The 15,302-nt window shown below is 31.9% G+C and overlaps 1 protein-coding gene and 1 long non-coding RNA gene across 11 annotated transcripts in view; one reads left to right on the top strand and one right to left on the bottom strand.

Moving 5' to 3' along the window:
- Positions 1-13,715, bottom strand: part of ey (eyeless) — a 74,015-nt gene extending 60,300 nt beyond the window's left edge. For 2 of the 9 annotated variants that reach the window (XM_036367711.2, XM_036367752.2), the window contains exons 1-3: positions 13,262-13,715; positions 7,754-8,596; positions 1,402-1,704 (exon numbers count right to left, since the gene is read on the bottom strand). In XM_036367711.2, the coding sequence (XP_036223604.1) occupies positions 1,402-1,704; positions 7,754-7,856 (406 nt within the window). In that variant the 5' untranslated portion in view covers positions 7,857-8,596; positions 13,262-13,715. Of the gene's footprint in view, positions 1-1,401; positions 1,705-2,836; positions 2,925-7,753; positions 8,597-13,261 lie in introns of those variants that run through there. The other 7 variants (XM_036367730.2, XM_036367738.2, XM_036367745.2 and 4 more) reach the window with 7 other exon arrangements.
- Positions 1-15,302, top strand: part of LOC118681736 (uncharacterized) — a 42,953-nt gene that overhangs the window by 21,210 nt on the left and 6,441 nt on the right. For both annotated transcript variants that reach the window (XR_004977484.2, XR_004977485.2), the window contains exons 2-4: positions 2,471-2,730; positions 2,791-3,082; positions 3,194-3,474. This is a non-coding gene — a long non-coding RNA (uncharacterized lncRNA). The remainder of the gene's footprint in view (positions 1-2,470; positions 2,731-2,790; positions 3,083-3,193; positions 3,475-15,302) is intronic.

The raw sequence follows: 15,302 nt of genomic DNA, 5'->3' as shown, positions 1-15,302 counted from the left end.
ATATAATACTCTTTTTTTGAACCACTAAAACCCACCTAACCCCTTAAGATGGTATAAGTATGTTTGTACAGCGTCTACCAATAGGGATGACGTGAATTTGACGGCTCGTGGCGTCATGTTTGCGGGTTTGTGTCACATTTTGTCAGTGTGCTCAATAAGGTTTGCCATTTCATCATGACACGTTCCACCTTGGTACAACCCTTGGAAATTGTTCAAGATTATTACGAAAATTCACGTACTTCGGTGGCTGCTGTAAGAGCTCTTCGCGCAAAACATCATTTTCTCGGATGAGGCCCATTTCTGGCTTAATGGCTTCGCCAAAAAACAAAATTGTCGAATTTCTTTCGAAATGAGGCAGGAAATGCCGTTACCATCAATAGTGAGCGTTATAACACAATCTTGACCGACTTTTGATGAAATCGAATCTCTATTTCGAACAACACGGTGTGCCGCCTCATGTTTCACGTTAAACATGTGCACATTAAGTGCTAAGTTTTCGAGCAACGGCCCAATCAAATAGCCACCTAGATCTTGCGATTTAACGCCTCTAGATTTTTTTCTCTCGGGGTATGTTAAATCAAAGGTTTTCACCAATCAACCAGCGACGCTCGAAAAACTCGAAAGCAACATTCAACGCACTATAGCCCAAGTTTTAGCCGAAATGCTGCCTCTTCGAAAATTGGCATAAACGGGTGGAGATATGCAAACGGAGTAGTGGTGGCCATTTGGCCGAGATTTTGTTCAAATCATAAATGCCATACAATTATTTGCATTACAAAAGTAAAATAATCAAATTTGAGTGGTTTTTTTCATTTTGACATTACGTCGTTCTTGTTGGTAGACACTTTATTACAGTATCATAAGTAAAAAGTGATGTCTCTGTTTTGACGTTTTCTTAGTTTAGCATTATTAGTTATAATGTGTACGAAAAATGTTACAAACTATTGAAATAAGATTAAACCGTCGGAGATACCCATGTTTTACTTTTTTAGTAACATACAAAATATTCTTAATAATGATGATATTGAAAAGCTCAATTTCGAAATTCGAAGTCAGATATTTTTATTTGCTAACTTTGAAGAATTGACAAATTGCTTTATTACTTATGACTTAATCCGAAAAAACTGTTTGATCCAAAACCCACAAAAGAGATGAATTTGTCTTAAAGTAATATCAAAATGCGGTTCGTTTGTGAATTTTTAAAATGATATAGGTATGTAAGTGCATCAATGGGCGAAGGAAGAGCTGTTTGATTGGTTTTTATATGTGCATGTTTAGAATATTTTAAAACAGAAAATTAATATATATGCGCATGTATATATCTTTAGATACATATATACATACATATGGATATGCGAATAAGCAAATGATCACATGAATATGAATATTTTTTAAACGTACATTCATCATCACTTAGGTGGTAGTAGGTTGTTGCGAAATATGACGGCGTTGCGTGTGGTATTATTGATGGCGCTTCTGTGGAAGTTGTTGCATCCAAAGCAGCAGCAGCGGCGGCAGCCACAACTGATTTGCCCGTACTGATTCCGCCGACACCACCGTTCCCAACGCCGCCACTGACAACACCACCTACACCACCGCCGACACTAACGCCGCTGAAACTGCCGACGCCGATGGTGCTGCTACTATTATTACTACCGACACCAACACCCAAACACGGTAGGTTTCTCATCGCAATAACATTATCTACAAAAGAGAATAGAGAAAAATAGGTTTTATGCAGCTTCAGATTATTATTAGATATATTTGTATATTTTTATTAGGTTTTCTGTTTGGTCTGCAAATGTGGGAGCACTGGTATATCTTAACCTCTCAGTATATACATATCTCTACATATACATACATACATTTTAACCCGATCAAAGAGTGTTTGGCAGTTGAAATTAGCGCCAAGAAATATTGCTCTTGCAACATGTTGTACAAAATAACATAATATACCTCGCATATACTCATATACTCACATAACGGTTATTTGTGATACTGGAACCGAGATTGATTAGAGTTAGACCAAATTATCAGAATGACATGACGATTTGTTTTACGGATGACTGTCTCACAGTCAAGTGATTACTTAAGTAAAATTTGAAATATTTGGATTAAAGTACTTGTATTAGAATGTATCTTAGAAGTTTGTATTTCAGTTTCACCCATATAATCCATTTTCACACATATACAATTCCATTAATCGAAAAATATAAATTGCAATAACTAAATTACAAATCGAGCAACAAAACTTAAAATTGTTAAACATAATCAAAGTATATAGAGAATTTGTGATTTAAAACCGTGACTCGGTTCTCTCAATGATTTCCACAAATCTCCTAAACCACTTAAGCGACTACTATTAAAACTTGGTGGAAACATTACTTTCTATCGTTTCATGAAACTGTGTGAAAATGGATGAAATTCGAAAATAACCACGTACAACGGTTATGTTGAAAACTATAAATAGTGCGATAACTCTCTAACGTGAAGCGTCGCTTTTGTTCGGTACTAATGTTGGGCAATGGATTTGGCAACTCCCACTTTTAGGTAACAAGAGATAAATCAATCACCTATGAAGAAATCGGAAAAAACTTAACACAAATAGTGCTTCAATGTCGATATAGAATATACCAAACCTCCAGAACCTCCTCAGGCTGATTTCATACACATACAATAATGGGTCAATTTATGAGATACATATCTTAATAAAATCGAGTATGCATAATGGTAAGTATGTAAGATATTTTATTGACATTAAGTGAATATGATGTTTTTGGTTTCCCATAGAATCAATATTATTTTTTTCCTTCTTCTGGATGAGCTAAGAACTTACCATATATTATGGCTGGGATCTAAGTGATAAGAAAATCGCTGCATTTGTTTCTGACGGAGGATCCAATATTAAGGGAGCTATTAAAAGTGAATTCGGCAGTGAAAAACACATTTCGTTTATTGCACACGGCATCAACAATATCGGGCAAAGACTGATTGACATAAATGTAACCCCATCAGCATCTGAATCTGAAGATCAAATAGTCGAACTTCCTTTAAAAGAAGACGATATTATCGATGATTCTATGTAAATGTATCCCTTTGTTTGCTGATCTTAAAAAAATAGATATAGAATTAGATAATAGATTCAAATTATTTTTATTGTTGCAACGTTACATTTACTTTAATTATTTTACAGAAAACTGAAGATTTTAAGTCAGATACTGTGACAGGGCGTCAATTACAAAAAAAAAAAACTCACTCAAGAAATTGAAAATAAATATGGAAACATTGAATCCTTACGATGAAAAAGTTACTCCAGTTATTGAAGCCCAAGGATCTCAAAAAGACGAAAAATGCGATGATATTTGATGAAGCTGTCAAGCACAACCAGTCTCAAGCAGATACTGATGAAGCGAGAGGATTTCCGATACAGTTGCGTCAGTATTTAAATCGTCCAGTGTTGGTTATCCAATTAATGTAATATTATAAATAATGTTAAATATATTATATATTTAGTTCTTACTTTAATACTTAACTTGAATATTACAAACTAATTTTCGGTGCCATCCTCCGTGCAATTTTTACAAATACTAAATATTTTATAAAAATACTATACTTTTTGAAATTAGCTGTAACAGTTAGACCGTTTTGAAGAAAATTTTCATTAGAAGCTTATTAAAATATGTAAAGTCATTCATATATATTTATCAGAATTCGACCAATAGCGTGTGAGTATGTGTATTAGTATGCTTTCAGAGATGTTAAATATAGAAGCTGTATTGAATGAAAACTTGAAGTTGTGTTAATTAAACAAATAAAGTCGATGGTTTTCCTTACTCTCGAGCACGCAATGTATAATTGGCCGTGAGAAAAGCACGGATTTTCTAAATCTAATTCACAAATCGTCATTGTTTGACCTTGTGCCTTATTAATAGTCATCGCAAATGCCAAGCGGATGGGAAATTGTAAACGTTTAAATGGTATCGACGAATCCGAAGAAATCATTGGAATCCGTGGCAAAAGTACAACTTCAACTTGAAATTTTCCACTCAAAATAGTGGCTTTAAGAAGGTTGCCCATGATTTTTTCTATGACTAATCAAATTAATTCTACAGGATGGTTTACAATTTCAACCAGATCAACCACAGTGTCAATTGATTTCACTGTAAATTCATGGCATTTCACTGTAAACTGTTGTCTTTTGAAATTGATAGTGTCGACATCTACATTTTTCGCTGCTAAAATAGCTTGTTCACGTAGCCATGCATGTTTTGTATAATTATATCGTAAACTCAAATATACTTTTGAATATCTGACACGACAGCGCAGTCTGCCGGAATTCTATGCAAAATATTCTAACATCAACAACAATTTGAAAAATAAATAAATTCATTGTTAAAACATTATCTAGTTGATCGAATTGTGAATCTAAATCATCCTCGACACCCTTTGAACTCACACAAAAAATTTCATCAAAATCGGTCCAGCCGTCTAGGAGGAGTTCAGTGACATACAATTAGTTGAGCGTTTGCTTTGGCTTATTAACAATGTAGGGGGGAGGTAAGGAAAACCCTATTGCAGTGATTGCTTTATATTAGTGTGGAAAAAGAGCATGTGAAATTCATGAGCTTTTCAAAAAACTTAAAATGTTTACCACACTATTGATCGTTTTTCTCAAAAAGTCTGTTCGCAAGCGTAATCTCTTTAAGAAACAGAATATTATGTCCAGGGAAATGGATATATCGACCAAATCAATTTTCAACACACAAAGGAAAAACTACACTGCAGAGGCTTAAAAGTAATATTTCTAGTTCCATAGCTGCAGATGACTGGCCGACTAGTAGTTCAGATTTGAATCCATTGGACAGTTCGTAAATACCCCACAAAAGTTTGGAAAGTCTAAAAAAATCTTTGGTTCGAGCAGTGTCGTCAAATGTGCTAAAGTAAAAGGTGACCATTTAGAATAAAATTTTGTTTCTCACTTAATATATTATATACATTATTATATAAAATCTTCTTTATTGAAAAATCTCTCTATTATATATAAAAGTTTTCTGCTGCTGTCGAGAATCAACTAACATAAGAGCGAGCTAGCTCGCGCTCCGCTGCGCTCCGGGACGCTCGCTTCGCTCGCTCGCCTAGTATATTATAGTTTAATTTTTAGTATGGTCTGAACTTATAACAGAACTTTACAATAACTCTTTGAATTGTGTTACAATTTAGACAAGAGGGATTAATATTATTATCGTCTCGGAACCTGTACAATAAAGCTGATATGTGTCAAGTTTGGCTTTTATTACTTAAGCAATAGGTGTTACACCTTTTGTACGTTCACGCAAGTCTTTTTCCGAAACATTACTCAAGCTTGGAAAGTTTCATCAAGCTGTTTAAATTTCTACTTTAGATATGGTTTGCTGAGAAAGAAAACAACACAAGCAGTGACTCCTGAAACTATTGGTAACTTCATTCATACTATACCATAGACAAAAAGATCAGAAAAAAAGAAATTATAAATAGAAGGTTTTTAAACCGAGTCTGAGTTTCTGAAGTGGCAAAGTTCCTCTATAAGTCGCGCACCACAAATAACAGGAAGATCAGCTTCAGTTGATTTAGCACACTACAACTTATTTTCTTTTATGGTATAAGCTTTTATATGGAACAAACCCTAATGCGATTCTCAGATCACATATGCGCATAAATTCATATATCTGAGTAGATATAACTTCTAATTATTGGCTATATGTAATATACCAACCGAACCTATGAGACGTAGAAAATAGATAACTACAACGATATTTTAATTTAATTTAAATAAATTTTTAAAATTAAATTATAACACTGGTAAACACTGTTTTTGTCACACGAACTTTATGAAAACTTTATGTACCCTTGTGGGACCACATATACGGCATCTGATATAAGATAAGAGCTTTGAAGAAAAACTGAATGATCAGGAAGAAAACACCTGGAAATGTTTTGTGAACGTTGTCCAAAATTTTTTACGATGCTGTGAGTGACGAACAAAGCGAGAGGTTCCATTAAGACATTTCCTTAATTGAGATGCGCTATCAAAGGAAATAGAGCGCAGGAATGTTAGTAGATTATTGTTAGAGACTTAAAACGACTTTTCAGTAACCAAACATTAACGAACATCATAAGTATTTTTTCTATATAAAGCAATAATTTCTCTAAGTATAGCTGATGTTTGTAGAAAATATATATGATATAAATATATCAGGGGTCTTGTCGAATCTGATAGCTGTCGGAATCAGAATTGAAGCCGATAAAAAATTTAGTAGGTGTCATGAACTCTTCTGACGTTCTAAACAGAAATTGTATCGGTTTTGGCTGTCACGGAAACCAATTTTATCGGTTATGTTATCAGATACAAAGCAAGAGAATAGTCACTGACAGAGTTGAAATGTCAGTTAAGAAGTTAATTTTTATTATGGTTACGCTTTAATTAATCTTTATTTCTATAGGATAAAACACAAAATGTCATAATTATTGAGTTTTGGAAACAATTCAGATATTTTAAGAAGATTTACAAAATGTAATAAACGTAATTCAACACCCAAATGCGTCTTTAAGTTTCAGTCGATAATGTGATATAAATCTGTAATTATACAAGTGAATGCAAGCCAAATTTCACATTCGGTTCCCTTGGTGCATCAAGTGGAATACTGTGATGCCTAATATCTTGCTTTTAATTTTTTCGTTGCGTTTTTCGTCCAATAAAACAAAAGCTTAATTAGCGTAACTCATTGTAAACTTTAGTCTTTATTCAGTATTTTAAATTTATGAAACGCTTCCAAATTTTTTCATTTGGAAGTTTTGTCACCTTAGTAAACAGCTGATTCGTATATTGGTTTTGCGTATGTTCGAAAAGACGAAAATCCTATCGGATTCTGTGACATCATTGGAAATCAGAATTGGTTTGCAATTCTGACAACTAAGCAAGTCTGTACCTTGGATTCCACAACACCCCTGTATATGTTATTGAAAGTCACAAGGAAACCTGACTTGTCAATTTTTTTCATTCACATATAATATTAACAATTAGTAGCCCTAGTACATTTAAAATTTTATATGAGTTTTCATGTGACAAAAAAAGTTAACCTTTTGTTAACCAGTGTAATCCAATTATTTCCCTCCTCCTGCACAACCGACGCGCGGGGCGGAATCCGCATACGTGCGGAATTAGCCGAGTCAGGAAAGGCAAGAGAGTTTTTTAAGCGTCGAGATCTAAAATTGCTCAGCCACATAAATAAAAATTTCTCCAGCTAAGATTTAAAATTGCATAATAAAAATTTTTTACGATTTTATTTATTAAGAGAAAGTAATATAGTCTTTTTAATTTAATTTAAAAAGTGAGTCAGATAAATGAAATGTGCAAAATTGAGAATGAAGGTCATGACATATGCGACGGAAAGGTTCGTTTAATTCAAAATTTGATTTACAAGATTTTAACAATAAGCGAGCTGGGATATTAAATTTAACTTCAGACAATAGAAAAGCACTGTCAACTGTTTCGTTCAGGATTTTCACTAAGAATGTTATGAAAAGCATTTCCCTACGACTAGAAGGGTAGATTTATAAGAGGAAGACTTAACCTTGGATCTCCCATCGGAAATACCCTAAGGCGAGAAGTAAAAATTGTTTTTGAAACGACTCTAACTTGTCCATATGGATTTGGTTACTAGGGTATGTACGAGTATATATATACTAGACTATTATTAAGGTTATAGCATTTTACCTTTGTGTGACATATCATCGAGTGAAGGTATGCGATCGATCATTGTGCCCGACCATGGCGAGATGACAGCTCCCATTGATGGTGTTGGTTGTATTGCAAACATTTCGAGTAATTTCAGTTTTTGATGTGTGACTTGTTGATGTTGCTGTTGTTGTCGATAATATGTAAAATGTTGTTGATTGTGCTCATACGATTGTGTTACAGGTGACTGTTTTCGTTGATATAACGTTTGTGCCAAATTTTCATGAGTATAAAAATGGTTATAAAACGGTTGTTGGCCTTGATGTGCTTGATATTGGTCGAAATATGAATGCGAGCTATGTTCATATATAGAGGGAATTTTCAGAAATTGCCACTGTTGCTGCTGTTCGGAGTGTGTCAGCGGCGGCGATGGGAAATCTTCCTGTGTGGCTATTGTTAATTGAATTTCACGTCTGTTGTGTTGTTGTTGATTGTTGTAATCCCCAACGTCGCCGTCGTTCTCCCCAACGTCAATAATTATATTGGTACGGCCCGACAACTTAACGACGGCGAGATCGTTGTCCACTTTACACGAAATATTGCAAAACTTTCAATTATATAATTAATTTACACATATATTCACTTTTAATAATTGCCTTTTCTAAATTTCTACATCACTCGACTTTCGTTTTAAACTGTGCAAAAATTTAAAGCATATAGTGACACTTTATTTTTAGATTTTGCAAGGCAAAACTCACTTAAAAACGTTTATTTGATTGTTTGCATGAAAATATAGTTAGCTGTTTCTGTTCTACGCTTTTTATGCAATTATCAACGTATTAAGTAATAAAAAGGATCGATTTGTGCTTTATTGGAAAACATCTATGTTAAAAATCGGTTATATTTAAACGTCTATTTTATTTGTAATGATATTAATATTTGCTAATTAATAACTAACTTAAATGTTATGAATGGAGGACCACGTCCATCTATCACAAGTAATTTGGCGACAACTGAAGTACATTTTGTAAATTCTGTATCTGGTTCAAGTGAATTTAACCCGTTAAATTTAAATAAAATAAATATGTACTATCAGCACGAACTTGACCAATTTTATCACAGATTTTTTAGACCATTCTGATTGAGAATCTAGACATAATGCATAAGAAAGTAAAGTGAAATTATTTATATAAAAGAAACAAACAAGATGTAAATAAGCACTAAGTAAACAATAATGATAATTACGAAGAAATCGAATTTTGTATGAAAACATATCTTTTAGCACCCAAAATGTTCATTTATTCGATGTTTCTCATTTTGACGAATATATTAAAAGCATAACGGATAATATTGAATAAACGGAAATTAAAATAATCATTATATATTTAGATCGGTATGGCAAAATGCAGAGTAAAGTTTTTGGTATTCCCATAGCTATAAAAAGGAATAGTAAATGGCTTGATTAAGATTTTATAATATGTTCGCAACGATATTAAAAAAATCTAGAAAACACAATTCGTGGATTATGGTATCAAAATAGTCTGACCGAGATCGTGTTTTTTCAGTGTGTTCTCATTCAGTTCACATGTTTGTTTTTTTGTTCACATTTTAAGCAACAAGAATGATAAGTTTCGAAAAGCTTTTGCTTACAATTATTATTAAACATCGTGTTTCTTAAATTTCTAAAAAGAAAGTCTCAATAATAAAAGTATTGGCTTCTCGGTTTGTGAAATTTTGCATCAGAAAGTGTATTTATTAATGAAAAAAATTATGAAAAAATAGTGAAAGAAAATGAGTGTGTACTCTATATACATACATTTTATTGAGCTATTGCATAGCTTTTATCACGGGCTTTGTACGCGGCACCCAAATGAAGAAATTCCGTAACGGATATAAACCTAACACGTCAGAAAGTATGCGCAAAATGCTTGCATACTTGTAGGCGCATTTTTGCATATCTCAAGCGGAACAAATCAAGTGAAGAACAGGGTGATTAAAAATAATAATATTTAAGATACAATTTTTTTAATGGCAAATAAAAATATAGAATTTTATAAACATTTAATTAATAAAAAATAAATTACTCAATATTCGGCGTCATAATATTAGTAACATTATTATTATTTTGGTAAATAGCTACCCCACCTTTTGGAACAGTATCTCGTTTGACTTGAACAATACAATTGAAATTAGGTATTTCAATCGGATTATCAATGATAATCAATTTCTACTTATCTTGGGTGGCGATTTCAACATCAAATTCTCTGATAAAATTTCAGAGGGGTTGAAAACTTTTCTTTCGGAAAAATTGAATTTGAAAATGAATAATGATCCACAAGAAACCACAACAAAATATGGGACCACCATTGACGCGGTATTTTCCAGATATTTAGAGGATACCAAGTCTCAAACTTATGTTTCTTATTTCAGTTACCATAAACCTATAGTTTCAATGATAAAAATTCCTGAATAACCTAAATGTATTGTAAGATAATAAAAATATTTTAAACAGTATTGACTTCTCATTTATTCTATAAAGAATAAAATTTGTTTTTTTATCAATCACCATGCTCAAAAAGTGTAACTTGAATTAATATCAAAGAAAAAAAAAATACTGCAAAAAAAAAACCAAAAAAATTATAATTGCATAAGTTGATAAAAAAATGCTATGCAATAGCTTTACCGCGGCAGTCCCCGAGTGCCACACGTACTTTTTTTATATATTTGCTTTTCCACTATATTGAAAATACAAAAATCAAGTGACAATACGGGAATGGCAAAATGTGTCTTCGAATAATATTGACTAAAATAGTGGAAGCCCCGCTTAGAATGAGTGGAATGTGAGTTTTCAAGTAGTTTTCAGCGGAAACTGATATATAAGAGAGTTATCGCTCTTTCAAAGTGATAAATAAGTACGTATACGAAGTTAGAACGGAGTAGCTTACGGACATTCGCTTATAAATATATTGCACTTTTATAATGTTATACGGTCGTTGATTAATTTTTCTCTCATATTTTGTTATTGAATTAAAATATAATTTTTGGAAAACTGTAGATTTTAGTCGAAAATAAAAGATCAGTTCTTAAGAGTAAATTGATTTTATATCCTGAAGTGTATTAAGGCAACACAATTAGAATAATGTTGTTCTTGTTGTTGGCAAAAAAAAAATATCAGAAATAAGAACTTTTCGCATATATTATTAGGTTATACATATATTTAAATAATTTAATGTAAAAAAGTTATTATGATTTTCTTTGATTGTAATTTTAAGAGTTTGGCTTAAAATAGTTCAAAGTGGACAAAAGTTCAGTGGTCAAAATTAAATCACCCCATTATATTTTTTAATAAAACAAATTCAACTTTAATTAATTATTAATTAAATATTTACATACCTAATGGGTTTTTGCCAAACGAATTTGAACACACTTTTGCTAAAAAATTTAGAAAGTTCAAGTCAGACATTGTAGGCAGTAGTAAAATATAAAAAATTACAATATTAGCACAGAATCCTATTTTTTGATATCAAGCCAGGTTGCCCAGAGAATTTTCGTTTTCGAAAATCAACTTTTTAAATCAAAAGAATATAATAAAAAAAAAAATATTAATTTTGGTAGCACCGAAGCTAGAATACTCTTTACGGGTGCATTTCTTACAGCATCGGAATGTTTGTATGGCCGCTATATGCTATAGTAGTCCGATGTGAACAATTTTTCTAGAGATTGTGGCATTGCATTTAACGTAATCAATCCCAAATTTTGTGAAGATATCTTGTAAAGTACAAACGTAATTCTTACAAGGACATGTATTTGATCGTTCATTCGTTTTTATTTCTGATTTTTTTAAAATAATGTTTCTTTATACATTTCAATATCCGCCAGTTGAAGGACTTTTTGGTAGTAGGTGAAATTATAAAGCGCCATTTTTGGTAAGGATAAATGTTAATTAAAGAATTGTAATTTTTCACAAAGGTTTCATGCACGGTTCATATTAATGATATATATGGTAGTATATGCAATGAATACTTTGTGAGTATGTGATTGACGAAAAAAAGAGGCATTCGCGTCACGCTAAGTTAGAACTCAGTAGGTGGCAATGATGAAGATGTAAACACACTAAAGTCGCACACTCTTCAAACACTGTAATAAATGTTAAATATGCACTTTTTTACATATGTCCAGGTCGCAAAACACATAGGGGCATTCATACATATATAAGAAAATGTAAATTTGTTTGTATGCCTTTCAGGCAAACCACAGGTGGGCGACAATTGAACAATCCCAACCACCCTACTCTGCATGCGTTGTCAAACGAATACCTTTTTACTCCATTCTACTAATTTTTGATGTGCTTTTTCGAAGAAATATGTCAGAATTTTCGTACTGTAATGGGCGGAATTAATTGAAAGCTTTTGTTTCCAAATCTTCAATAGCACTTAAAAACACACATTTATATGATAATATTTTACCTCACTTTATTTGATTTCACGTTTTCTTTCTATAGCGTACATACATTCGCTTTCGTATGTACATATATTCACTCATTTAGTGATGATTTATATTTTGATGCTTTCTAATACATTACTTTAATTAATAAAAATTAATTTTTTAATAACATATATCTATAAGAAAAGTTGCAAATTAAATAAAAAATTATTATTATTTTATTATTATTCTTTTGTTGCTTTGCTTTCATGAGTTCATCTACTTGTACTAACATTATACTTATACCTAAAAGGTACATGAAAAAAACAACTACTGCTCTTGGTAAAAGTAGATCTTTTGATTTATACAACTCATATTTGGCTTTTGGTTTCAAACGAGCTAGACAAAATCGACAGAAAAACATATCCCGTAAGAACCCTGTAACCTTATATATTGAGAATTTCTATTTATCCTTTTATTGGACAGGCTTTTTGGGTTTTTTATTTCTTTTACTAGATATAAGACACATGCCATGCGTGAGTTTTTTTTTTCGTTTGACTTTTGTTTATAGATTATTGTTGGATTTCAGAGTCCGATATTATTTTATGTATAAATATATGTACTTGTTATGTATGCTATTTTGATTTAAATTAAATAAAGGTATACAAATTAATTTTGAATAATAAACCATGTTACATTTTTAACAAATTTGGAACAGATCTTGCATTTGTATGAATTTGTATTAAATTAAATTATTCCTTCTACTTCTTTTCTCTTTACGGCCAAGTTTCGTAGAACGTATCAAGGCCGTTAAGCGAGGTATGAGTGTATTCCAATGCAAGTCATAGATTTTAAATGATATTGCGAACACATTATTATAATAATATTATTATATGTTATTATATTCACAATTAATATAATCTTCTTTAATTTTTTTTACATTGGTGAACATATTTTTTTAACGGATTTTGCACTGCATTTATGCTAATAGTCCGCGCTTATGTCCATATACGTATGTATGTACATATTATATGTAAATAATAATTTTTTCTGTAGATTTTCGCGCTATAAAAATCACATTTAATCGCATCTATTAAGCTAAAATAAATTCACATTAAATCTTACATTGGTAAGCCGAATTTGATTGAGTAAAATACTTCAGTTGAACACTAGATACATCCACCACTGAGACTACCACACAAGTATTTATGTTTGAATGTATCCCTATATTATAGCCAAATTTTAATAGATTCTAACAACTCTGCATCATTTATTAGCAAATTTTTAGTTGATTTCATTAAGGGAACTCGCTTGCTTGCCGCCACTGTGTGTTACACGTACATACGTGAACACTACGTAAAAGTACCGAATCTTGTCGCACGCACTTTTCACTTATTACACTGTGATTGGAAAATCCAGCTGGTCGGATGGTATCCGTTTATTTGTTCGTTGATTATTTTGTACTAAATGCCACTGGCGCCCATTTACTTTTGGACACCGTGTTCACATAGTGGTGCTCGCCATTTGATACAATCATTAGTACCGCTGTCACCATTGTGTCTTTCAAGATGCGTATGAATGTTTGGAATACGTTGCATTGATTTGCTTATCAATTTTTTGTTGGCTTTTGATTCGCCATACATGCATACCGTTCATTCGTCACAGTCAGTGTGGTCGTTTCCTTTCTTTGTTGTAATGCCGGACTCGGCTAACTTTGGTATATATTGTGTATGAGTGAGAAAACAATATCGCTAGCTCTGATTGGTTGCGACATTTTTGGCTTCTCAACAATATATACATTTTTTGCTAGTATGTAGTGGTGCAATATTAGAAGAGTTGCGCTATAGTCTACGTTCATACAAATCAATGAGTTCATGCCTGAATGCAACAAGGAATGTTGATTTAATATAAAATTTTGTTTGAATTGACGACCACGAAAGTATAGAGAGATTAAACTAAACAGTAAATTGCAAGTTATTGAAATTATTTTAAAATAAACACGTTATTCTATAGTTTATTTATTTTCGTATACAGTCGATGCTCAAAAATTAGAACCACTTTGTTTTTAGGGTGATATCTGAAAAATTCGAATTCCTGGTAGTTTTTTTTTATTTGTATATAACTAAAAACATTAAGTAAATTAGGCAATGACGATAATAACTCAGAAACCACCTTTGTCAATTTGAAGTTTCCCAATTGGTGCATGAACGGAGTAAGTAAGTTATCAATAAGTAAAACAGCCTTCGGATGCAAATTATTTTCTAAAAATAATTTATAGTTTAATAACTAAAAAAACACGCTTTAAAGGAGTTTTTAAACCTCATCCCATAAAGCACACACTCATCAAATTCACACAGCATCTAGCCAAAATCAGTGCGACGACGAATGACATAAATAAATTGGTTACACCCGTTTTTAGAATTTTTGTCGCACAAACAAAATACAATAATAGCTTGATTTTCAATTGTAACTCAGAAATTCGATTTTTTAATTCTAATTTCAGAACGTTTAATGTATTGCAAACTCTGTTTCTAATATTTGGAAATTCTAATTACTGAGGGTTCTAATTTGTGAGCATCGACTGTAATCGTTTTGCATTCATTAACATTATTAAACATAATAAAATAAATATTGAAAAACGTTTTCGAATGACAAATTTTCAAGCGGCTTACTAAGTCAAGTTAGTTAAGTAGAAAATACGGTTTGTAGGTTTTCCAATCGCGCGGACTTACTAACAATATTTTCCCGCATACTATTATTATGCTATTATATAATATATGTCCGCATACGCCTGGGCAATTTGGTTTTACTTCTTTCTTTAGTAGAAAATTCTATGCCCCAAATAATATTTTAAGAAGTCCTGTGTTTATAGAAAGCGGTAATATCACTTTAACGACATATCCGCATATACTCTTTCATCGAATTCAACTAGATAACAGCGCTTACAGATAACGAGCAACAAAATGGTGAATCAAAGATAACTATTGTAAGTTACGGCTAGAGATCACATATCGCCAAAAAAACTTCACTGTAATATTTTTCATGTCTGTATTTCTTATGGTACTCTCATATTATAAATTTGTTATTGTATAAAATTGAATATAAATAGTTGTCATAATTATATGCAATATACAAACAAGTAAAGTGGACCGAAGTTGTAACCAAA

Source organism: Bactrocera oleae, chromosome X, assembly GCF_042242935.1.
Source record: "Bactrocera oleae isolate idBacOlea1 chromosome X, idBacOlea1, whole genome shotgun sequence".
In the NCBI taxonomy this organism is placed as follows: Eukaryota; Metazoa; Arthropoda; class Insecta; order Diptera; family Tephritidae; genus Bactrocera; species Bactrocera oleae.
Note: the sequence above shows the minus strand (reverse complement) of the source record. Positions and strands in the feature narration are given on the sequence as shown.